This window comes from Micromys minutus (assembly GCF_963924665.1).
Source record: "Micromys minutus genome assembly, chromosome: 1".
NCBI lineage: Eukaryota > Metazoa > Chordata > Mammalia > Rodentia > Muridae > Micromys > Micromys minutus.
The window spans coordinates 122,166,627-122,178,102 of NC_137969.1; the positions used below are offsets into that span (position 1 = coordinate 122,166,627).

At 37.6% G+C, this 11,476-nt stretch overlaps 1 protein-coding gene across 1 annotated transcript in view; it reads left to right on the plus strand.

The window, feature by feature from the left end:
- N4BP2 (NEDD4 binding protein 2) overlaps positions 1 to 11,135 on the plus strand; it is a gene marked incomplete at its 3' end in the record, with an annotated part of 35,926 nt that extends 24,791 nt beyond the window's left edge. The window contains exons 11-16 of the mRNA XM_080908045.1: positions 1,765 to 1,883; positions 4,307 to 4,445; positions 5,794 to 5,982; positions 7,302 to 7,470; positions 9,782 to 9,905; positions 11,090 to 11,135. Of these exons, the coding sequence (XP_080764171.1) occupies positions 1,765 to 1,883; positions 4,307 to 4,445; positions 5,794 to 5,982; positions 7,302 to 7,470; positions 9,782 to 9,905; positions 11,090 to 11,135 (786 nt within the window). The remainder of the gene's footprint in view (positions 1 to 1,764; positions 1,884 to 4,306; positions 4,446 to 5,793; positions 5,983 to 7,301; positions 7,471 to 9,781; positions 9,906 to 11,089) is intronic.
- Positions 11,136 to 11,476: the final 341 nt, after the last annotated feature.

Sequence of the window (11,476 nt, forward strand, 5' to 3'; positions counted from 1 at the left end):
AAACTTTAAACAGATAATTCTAGGATTGTTATAAAATTTCTGATCTAGGAAGTTTCAGGGTTACCTTACTTGCCTTTGAAATTTTATAGAAGGTTATTTTTTAGAGATTAAAGTCTTAATGATAAGCAAAAATTACTTAACTGTGTGGTCAACACTAGAAAGCATTACAGTTACTTTGAGAAAGTTCTCTCTCTTGCTTGTTTTTTGAGACAGAATTTCTCTGTATAGTCCTGGCTGTCCTGAAATTGACTCTGTAGACGAGGCTGGCAGGCTGATTACCTGCCTCTACCTTACGAATGCTGGGATTAAAGGGTGTGTCACTACCGGCCAGCTACATAACAACTGTGTTTTTCATGATTTAGTTTGGAATCTAAAAGAAGATACTCTAAGAACTCCAGGGAGATGGCTCAGTGAGTAAGAACACTTCCTGTCAAGCTTGAGGCCTTGAGTTCAACCTCCTTAACACCTCATAAAACATTTTTAAAAAAATGGATGTGCTAGTACCTGAGCTGTTGGGCATATACAGGAAGACTACTGTGGAGACACCATCTAATGGGGAGAAAGTAGATGAAACCTCCACAGGGAGCACGCAGTGCACACCACTGTGCCACACAGACAGGGACGGAGAACGATGTTAAGAAACTGTTAGGAAAGTCTGACAGTCTTAACTTTACTTATTTAAAGAAGTTTTACCTTTTTGTGCTTGGATTTCAGTACATAGTTCAAAACTGGCCTTGAACTTTTTCTACCTTTCCATCTTCTATGTCAAGCATTATATTCATCTGGAACTCTGCTTGGCTGGAGTAGTAATTCTAGATAGGCAGCTTAATGGAGTGTGAAAAGTAATAATACTCACATAGTTGTTTTTTAGTAAATATGTTTGTGAAAAAAATGTAAACAATTAAGAGTGCTAAGGTTTTCTGTCAACCTGAATTTATAACATATACACATTGTAGCTTCTGCCCATTGAGGAAAATACAGTTTTGAGTATGGTCACAGCATCCCACATGTCTTTTAGTGAGGATTTATGGGAGACGTTTCTTTTGGGTTTCAGTACCAGAATAGCTATACTTCTCCTGAACAGCCGCTTTGTTTTTATTTTTAAGGATACTGAGAATGTTTCTTTCCCTTTTGCTTTTGTTATTCAGAGGGCTCAGAACTAAATTTGGAGCAATTTATAGGATTGGCATGGACTTATATATTAATTTTACTTGCGAGCTAATCTTTGACTTCGTTTATTTGTATCCTATCTTTTTAGTAGTTACATTGATTAATGATTGATAATGTCCCAAGTAAAGCATCATTATGTGACTTTTATGAATATCATAGCGTTTATACCAGCTTGGTATGTGCTCCACCACCTACTTAGGCTACAGCACACACCAGTATATATGTGGTCCATCGTTTACTGAAGGCTGTTATGTATACATGACTGTATATGTAGCTTTATCCTTGCTATACTGTATAGTAGACTATTGGGTGTATGTATATAATATATGTGTGCATGTGTGTGAGAGAGAGGGAGAGATTATATGTATTTACCAACATCTTTAATGCTTGTTAAAATGGGATATAAATAAACAATGTAAGAATACTTACATTATTTACTTTGTCCTATGATCAGTGAAGAAAGTTTGTGGTTGCTTATAAATCATTGGTCTTTTTGCAACAAAATAATTAGACTTTTGTTCAGTATTGTCTGGCTTATAAATTTCATCTTACAGATTTTCATCTTTGGGTGACTTGTTTTCTGTTTTGTTGTAGAAAAGGGAGACACTTATGTTTGAAAAAGACTGTGCCACAAAACTAAAGGAGAAGCAGCTCTTTAAAATATTTCCAGCCATTAATCAAAATTTCCTGGTGGACATTTTCAAAGATCACAAGTGAGTGCTGAAAGGACCAGCTAGTGTCCCCAACACACTGCCAGATGAGCTCTAGTTCAGTTAGTGAATTGTTACATTTGATCTGTGTCATTCAGAAAGTGAAAATTTCTAGCAACTTGTTTTTTATTCATTGTTAATTTTTTTCTTTAGACTTTTTTGTTACTTTTTTACCATTGGTTACCATGGGAAACACACCCAGATAACACATAGCTGAGAGGTAGGCAGTGTTTTACTTCAGTTTTTAAATTAGAATATCATGGTATTAAATGGAGTTTGTTACAATTCAAATATCAGAATGGGATCAATTGTAATATCTGTGTTTAATTTTGGAAGGAAACTGAAACTATGTATAGATCCTCAAAAGATTTCGTGGAATATAGATGTCTCAATTAAAAGAAACACTTCATCTAATGTACCTGAAATAGGCAAGAACTCAACTTGGTATGCCATACTTTCTGGACAAGCAATAGCTATGTAGCCTATCTCTAAAATAAATAATTAAAATTAGAAATCCAGCTATCAGTGTTACCTCCTACTATTATTTTGGTTTTAGGGATTGAGCTCAGGTTCTTACATTTTTGTTTTGTTAAATCATGTAAAGGTCTCATGTATCCAGGCTGTTCTTAAATTTGCTATGTAGCTAAGGATGACCTTGAACTTCTGACCTTGGTGCCTCCACTTCTCAAGTTCTAGGCTTACAGGTATCTGCTGTCATGGTTAATTTTATATAGTTATGAGGATCAAACCCTGGACTTTCTGCATGTTAGCCAGGTATTTTACCAACTAGGCTACACCCCCAGCTTGGTTAAGTTAATTTTGACTGTATATAAACACAAAATTGTGTGTAATAATGAGTGATAACATGTTTTGACCTATGTGTACATTGTGTAGTGTTTAATTAGGTTAATATGTTTTTTTCTGAAGTACTGGCTATTCTGAACTCTTTGCAGAGCAGGCTGGCCTCGAACTCACAGAGATCCTCCTGCCTCTGCCTCCCGAGTGTTAAAGGCATAAACCACGATGCATGGGAACGTGTTTTTTTTTTTTTAACACCTGAGTTTTTTACTCATTCATTTATTGTGTATGCAGGCAGCAAGGTGTAAGTGTGGAGATCAGAGGACAAGACAACTCTTGAGACTTGGCTCTATCCTTTCAACATGTCGATTCTGGGGATCAAACTGGGGTCATCAGGTGTGGGAGCAAGACTGCCTGTTGAGCTATTGCATCTGCCCATTTACCATCATCACCACCACTACCACCACCACTACCACCTCTTCCTCCTCTACCACCACCACCACCTCCTCCACCACAACCTCCTTCACCACAAAGTTTGGTACTAAGAAATGGCTCAGTGTTCAAGAGCAGTTGCCGCACCTCAGAGGACCAGAGTTTGATTACTAATACCATGGTGGTTTACCACTGTCAGTAACTCCCGTTCCAGGACACTGATGCCCTCTTCTGGACTCTTGGGATACCAGGCATGCATATGGTGAAACATCATTAAATAAACATAATAAATAAATAATAAATTAAACATAAAATAATAAAACGCTAACCGACCTTTCAGTACACTTTTCTAGCTTCTTGAAATGCACAGCATACAGTTGTTTTCTATAATCTACATATAACATTTATTACTCATATTTAATTGTGACTTAGTTTCCATAGTTCTCCTTGTTCCTCCTCCTCCCAACGTCTTTTGACTATGGACGATTAGACCCAGAGCCAGGTATGTGCTAGGCAGGTGCCCTATTACTGAACTGTATTCATTCCCAACCAGTTTATATTTTTATTTTAAGACAGTATTTTACTCTGTACCCCGGGCTGGCCTTAAACTTGTGATTCTCTTGCCCCAGCTACCTGAGTAGGTAGGATTGTGGTATGTGCCATTGTGCCTGGCTTGGTAGCACTTTTGAAAATTAGATTTTGAGGCTGAGCATAAAGTGCTTGGCTAGATGAACAGACCTTGGGTTGATCCTCATCAGATAGCATTAAGGAGGCAGAGGTATGCAGGTCTCTATGAGTTTAGACCAACTTGATCTCTGTAGCAAGTTCCTGAGCACCCAGGGCAGCACTGAAACCTGATTACTTTTTATTTTCCCTGAGATCTTTCTTGAGTCTTTGAGCATGTCATGTTTCAGTATTAAAAACTTAAAACTAAGCCAATTTCTTATACTTTTAAAAATCAAGAGTATTTATTACTATTTTTGCATATGAGTGTTTGCCTACATGTATCTACGTGTGCCCCATGTATGCCTAGTGCTCACAGACTGGAACTGGAGTTAGCACAGTTGTGAGCAGTGTATGTAGATACTGGAACCAAACCTGAGTTCTCTGCAAAAGCAGCCAGTGCACTTGGGAAACTCATGAAGTTGCTCTATGGTGACTGTGCCACAGAACTTTCATTTCCTTTATTTAAACAGCTATTCACTGGAAAACACTGTGCAGTTTCTAAACTGTGTTCTTGAAGGAGATCCCGTGAAAACAGTTATAGCTCAAGAGTGTGTTCACCAGAATGAGAATAGCACTTCTCAGACTTCACAGAAGTCGAAAGAGAAAAAGGTATGGAGTAATTTGATCTTTTACCCTGTTGGCAAATAAATGTATATAAAAATATGGTTTGTTTATTGAGTATAATAATTTCATGATTATTTTTCACCATTTTGAGTAGATTGAAAGTTTAATGACCAATAAATAACATACTTAGAAAGAGTATCTGTGTACTCAGAGAATGAATTTATACTTAAATATGTTCTTATTTAATATTGGTATACAGTGATAAGCATCTAAATTTAAATTCCTGTAGATTCTGTGTAGACTTTCTTCCTTTTTTTTAAGGCAAGGTTTCTCTGTATATCCCTGGCTGTCCTGAAACTTGCTGTTTAGACCAGGCTGGACTCAAACTCAGAGATCTACTTGCTCCTGCCTCTGCCTAGATGTATCTGGGTAAACACAGTAGCTTATGAGGCCTAGTTGAGCAGCAGTGGCTTTATTATATCATAGATTTTAGAATTCAAGTATGTAGGCAGAAATATTTAACTTCTTTCTTAAGTGGCTTCTCTGTTTTACCTTGAAAATGTCTTGTTCTGTGTTTGGGTAACTCATTTTAAGTCAGTAGAATTGTAGTTGATTACTTGTAATCTTGTATCAGCATTAAGAACTTCTGTGTTGCTTTATTTTGAGTGTTTTACCTACATGTGTGTATGCATATATGTGCAGTATGTGTGCACAGCAGATGGAGGCCAGAGAAAGCTCTCAAATCCCTTCAAAATTGGAGTTACAAGAAGCTGTGAGACTTCATGAGCCAAATTTTTAGGTCCTCTGCAAGAGTAGCAAGTGTTCTTAACATTGAGTCATCTGTACAGCCCCCTTCTTTGTTTTGATTGTTTTTGAGACAGGGTTTCACTATGTAGTCCTGGCTAGCCTAGAATGCTGTAGACCAGAGCATTCTGTCTACAGAATGTGTTACATATATATATATATGTAATATAAATGTAATTCTTAATAATATTTCTAAGCAAAATGGTAATTTGTAGCTTTTCTTACTTGCTTGCTTCCTCCCAACCCCCAAAATAGGGTTTTTCTGTTAGCCCTGGCTTCCTGGATCTCCCTCTATAGACTAGATCAAGCTGGCTTTGAACTCAGAGATCCACCTATCTCTGCCTCCTGATTGCTGGGATTAAACAGAGTTTCATGTAGTCCACAGTAGCCTCCAATTTTTGTGTAGCTAGGCTGTTGTTTATGACCATATCACACCAAACACATCCAATTGCCTGATCTTCCTGCTTTTGTGTGATAGCTAAATACTAGCTCCGGGCTAGTTTGTGCATACATGTTCTAACAAGAAAACATTCATTCAGAATAAGACATCCATTCTAAACTTTGTATATTATGCATCGTGTTCTTCTAGACAAAGAAACCAAAAGAGGCTGACGACACCCCAGGTGACCCGTCTTTCCAGGATTTTGAGTACCCGGAGTATGATGACTATAGGGCAGAAGCTTTCCTGCACCAGCAGAAGAGGATGGAGTGCTACAGCAAGGCCAAGGAAGCCTATCGCATGGGGAAGAAGAATGTGGCCACCTTTTATGCTCAGCAGGTGAAGTAGAACACTGGATTATGGTATTTAAATAGTCTTAAGTGCATGAAGTTTTGGTTTAACAATTGGGGAAGAATTTGGAGATTATATAAGTGACATAAAATGGCCTAATATAAAAGGATGCCATGATTGTGAAACCTTTGTATACGTTGTTGAGTTTATGTCATTGCTTTTGTATGTGTAGTGTCATGAGTACCGTGGTCCTTCAGGCCTCAGTGTGAACTTGCTCTCACACATGCCACTGAGCTGCATTTCCACCTCTCCCCTCCCCTTCCCTCCCTTCCCCTCCTCTCCTCTTTTCTTATTTACCTTTTCTATTGAGATTGACTCTCACTAAATTATCCAGGCTGCCCTTAAACTTACAATTCTGTTTTATAGCTTTCCAAGTTACTGGGAGTATGGCTATGCACCAATGGGCCTGGGGAATTGTGGCTTGTTTTCCTGGGTTTTCCTTTAGGTTAAACTGAATCATCTGGTCTCCCGAGCAGCTTATCATTCACTAGTAAGTCTGAAAGGATGGAAGTTTTCTGGAGGAAAGAAAGCAGAAAAGGTTGTTTTAGACTGGAGTTGCTTGGGTCTTACATTGTCTATGATATTTCGATTTTTAGTAAAGCATTTATTTATCTGTGTGTATATGTATTTGGTACATGCACATTAGTACATGTTCCTGTGGATAAGAGGCCAGAGAAGGACACCAAGTATCTTCTACTATCCCATTTATTCCCATACATTCCCATTTATTGCCGTAAGATAGGCTGTAAGGTAGTACTGAGCTGGAAGTTGAACCTTTCAGTTTGGCTGGCTTGCCAGTGAGCTTCTGGGGTCTCCCTGTCTTTTCCTGTGATGCTGGGGTTAGGGTACATACAGATATGCCCAGCTTTGTACATTGACTGTAACTCAGGTTGTCATGAACAGAAGGTGTCAAACTAGGGTAGCCCTTTGAGTCCTAATAACAGTTAACAGTCCTTGGGCAGGGGGTAACTAGAGGCTGTTTTAAAGGGAACATTAAACTGAGAGACCCACCATTATCAAAGGATACACTTTATTAATCAAATCAAGCATTAAACTTATTGTTTCTTTCTTGAGCTAAATATTGTTGTCTTTTATGAGTTTTGTTTAAAGATTTTTTAAAAATTTTACTACTATAACTAGTTTAAAAACCATATTACTTACTAAATTTCTCCAAAGTTTGGTTTATCATCTTTTAGCCTGTTAACATCAAGATACTAAATTTAGTGTTCTGAATTTTGTTTAGGCAACTTCTACTTCTTTGTCTGTCTTAAATGGCAATTATCAAAAGTTTCTGTTTATGATTAAAGGGCAGTCTGCATGAGCAGAAGATGAAAGAAGCCAATCACCTTGCTGCTGTGGAGATCTTTGAGAAAGTCAATGCCTCCCTGTTACCGCAGAATGTCTTAGACCTGCATGGGCTGCATGTGGATGAAGCTATAGAACATCTGACAGCAGTTCTCCAGCAGAAAACAGAAGGTAGGCATGTGCTGCTGACGCTTGCCAACCACAGTGAACCTGCCTCTGCAGACTGAGGCTATCCACTTCATTTGTAGAAATTTGTGTTAGTCATTCCTCAAAGAATTTTCAGTGGTGTGACCACTTATTCTTTGTATTCCTTTATTGTATCTGTTAAAGGATGGGGCGCAGTGTAACGTGGGGTCCTCGGTGACTTATAAATGGGACCTTTCTTGAATATTGTCTTCAGTAGATATTTGCTTAGATACAAAAAAGCAAGTAAGGACTTGTACAGAATCTGCAGTGTGTCAGTGCCCCTTTCTTCCTGCTGGTATTTAGTCACACAGGTAACAGGAAAGGCCGTGCTCCATAGGAGCAGAGTGCAGTTGGCCTGACTTGTCTCACACTAATACTGGACAAGTTCTGAATGATAAAGATGGCCTGCATTGTTACACTTTATATACATTTATCAGTTCAGTACTTACCACTTGTGATGAAGTGGGAGTGGTATTTATGATTGAAAATTCATCTGCTTATTCTGAAACAATACAAAAGGTGACATTTATGTGAAATGTTCTTAGAGATTAGATTAATGATTCTAGGCTAGGCCTGGGAACTGCTGATGGCCACTTGGTTTCTCTTTTGAGGAGAGGGAGTATTGGAAGCAAGTGTTGATTGTATAGCTGAAGCAAATGATATGCTAAAACAAAACAAAATAAAAAACAACCCAAAAACTACTCAGTTATAAGGGAGTTGCTTTGTTTTTGGAGACAATATATCACTAAGTTGCACAGGCTGGTGTAGGTTGGCATTGAACCTAACTCTCATCATAACACAGGTTGACTTTGAACTTATGATTCTGCCTCAGCCTCCAGAGTGGCTGTAATTAAGGCTTTCAGCACATGGCTGAGCAGTAACTTGTCCAGGGTAGCATAGCCATCTTGTGTGTACTTGGGGACCTTGTCTACCACTACCACCAGATGGCAGAATTGCTGAAGAGAAGTGTTTGGGGTAGGGGGTAGGGACCTATGGGATATTCTGCATTATGTTTTAGTTATAATATAAAAGAACTTTTAAAATTGAGGATAAATAACAACATCGGGGTCCTCTGCGTTGTGAGTGAAGTACACACATACCTGTGAAGTACCTTTGCCTTTAATCCAAAAACCTAAGAGTTTGAATGTGATTAGTTACATCACCACGAAGATGTAATGTAAAAATAAAGGCTATAAATAGAGGAGAAATAACTCTATTTTTAAAAAGTAAACATAAATAAAAATAAAAGTAAGGAAATCCTTTGATTTATAGCTCCCTAAAATATACATCAGATTGGGCACAGTGTCACACACCTTTAGTCCCAACACTCAGTGAGCTTGAGGAGAATCTAGTCTACAGTGCAAGTTTCAAGTCATCCAGAACTGTGTAGTGAAATGTCTGATATTTTACACACGTGTGTGTTCGAGCACACACATACACACAACAGTAAAGATAATAACTTAGGCTGTTTGTGAATGAGAGCAAAGTTTTTACATTCAGTACTTTATTATTAATAGGACGTCTTTGTTCTTATTGTCGTTACTCTATTCAAGCTATTATTGGTCTCAGAATTTATATATCTACCTTCCTAAGGTCAGACGTGAAGAGGCAACCGCATATTTTCAAGAGATGAGTGTCATTCGGTATTTTAAAAAATTCTTGCCTGGGAAGAATTAACAATAAATTATCTTTGATAGACCATGTTAAAAGTAGATTTGCTAATAGGTAGCTGTTCTGGAAGTGATCTATAAAATAGTGGCTGTTATTATCTCTTTTCTTAATGTGAAGAAACAGATACCAAGAAGCCAGTGAACTTGCCCATGCACACACACAGTTGATTTGTGGTAGCACTGTGATTCATACTAAAGCTGATTGATTAATAGGGTTGATTCTAATTCACGAAAGTATATCAAGTCCAGCTGTGTAATACTTCTTTGGATATAATTAATATTGCTGTTATTACTCAGAAATGCTTGTAGAGATTGGAAATCTCTCTTCTCAGTTAAGCCTTATTTTATTTTCTCTCCTGGTGTAGAGTCTATGTCCCTCAGACTTCCTACTCACCTACTCCACACCCTCTGTCTTAGCTCCTGCTACCAAGTGTTCCAGGTCTGGTTCCACTCAAGTCTTCACATGGGTAAACTGCTTCAAGGCTGTTGTACTTTTAAAACATAACCTCCTTGAGTTTTAAATCTCTAGAACATCATGAAAAGAATTTCATATGCTTTGGAATAGTTAGATTTTCTGTTAAGGATGTAAAAAATGATTTTAATTGTTGGAATTCCCATTTTAACAGAATTTAAGCAGAGTGGAGGTAAGCCCTATCTCTCAGTGATTACGGGGAGAGGAAACCACAGCCAGGGAGGAGTTGCTCGAATCAAACCAGCTGTCATTAAATACCTCACAAGCCACAGCTTCAGGTGAGTGTAAACTTCTGCTACCAGCATGTTCAAAACTAGTCAAGTAGTCACTTCAGTTCAACTATCTAATTTTAGCCACAAATTGGTTAAAGGATAACTTATCTTGCTAGGTTTATATTGTCTGGTAACCAGAAACTAGAGGAAAAGATGGCTTTGTCAATGACAATCTGCTAAGACTTTTTATCACAAATTTAAAAAAAAAAAAGTATTTTTGCGGGCTGTAGAGATGGCTCAGTGGTTAAGAGTACTGACTGCTCTTCCAGAGGTCCTGAGTTCAATTCCCAGCAACCACATGGTAGCTCACAACCATCTGTAATGGCATCCTATGCCCTCTTTTGGTGTGTCTGAAGACAGTGGACTCATTAAAAAAAAAAAAAAAAAAAAGGTATTTTTGAATCCTCTGTTACTGCACTATCTAGCAGAAGTAGAGGACACACAAGGGTTTGAGCTTTGCTGGTTTTGAAGGATAAAGTGCATTTGTGGGACTTTGGCTGAAAAGGGTAGAATTTGGATGTGTTTAAACTGTAGTTAAAGTTCTAACTGAATTTGTAGGTCCTCTAAGTCAAATGCATAATTGATTTTTTAATGACAAGTATGTAGTGTCCTTTGCCAATGTAGTCATTAGCCAGCAATAGAAACAAACAAGGAAACCCCAAGGATGAAGCTTTGCTGCTCAGCAGAGTCTCTGAGAATACTAGTCGTTAAAATCCTCTCTTCTCCTCAGTCTTCCAGTTCCAGTTAGTGTAAGACTTCTTTATGCCATACAGTGAACTGTTACTTGTTTACCTTTAGAAAACAGTAGTATTAATTTTGTACATAAAAGTTAGAAGCCTTTTGGGGCTAGTTTTACTGTTAGATTAGAACTTTGTTGAGTTGAGGTAATACAACATCTTACCTTTCATACAGCAGATTCTTCTTCATGAAGGTCAAATTCAGGCTTGGGAGGTTCTGAAAAATCATATGTTATGTTGACTGGTGATCCAGGAATAACCTGCAGCTTTAGGATTGTATTTGCTTTGACAATAAATGAGGGGGTTGCAAACAGAGATATTGGTCCTGGATGTTAGTGAAGGAGTCAATGTTGGTAACAAATACTAAGTATAGATAATTTAAATTGATTACAAGATAGGTTTTTAAGTAGCTTAAAATTTTATATTTATATAGCTCATTTCTCATTTCCACAGGTTCTCTGAAATTAAACCAGGGTGCTTGAAAGTCATGCTAAAGTGAAACGTAAAGCCCTGGACTGAGAAGCATGAGGTTCGTGGGCTGGCGATGGTTTTGCTTGTCAGTTCTATTTTCAAATGTATTTCATTAGGAATGTAAGACAAGAAAAATGTTTTCAGAATTCAAGGAAAAAATTTTTTTTTACTTGATCAAAGCCAATCTGTTACTTGTTGAAACATTGAAAGGAATTTTTATTGATTACAAAATGTCTCAAAAAAAAAAAAAAAAAAAACCTATCATCTGCAGTTTAAAGGCTTAAATGCTGTATTGTTGTTAGGAAAACCAACCAACCAACCAACAAACACTGCCTTTGTGTTACAGTTCACATTTAGAAAAGTCCTAAA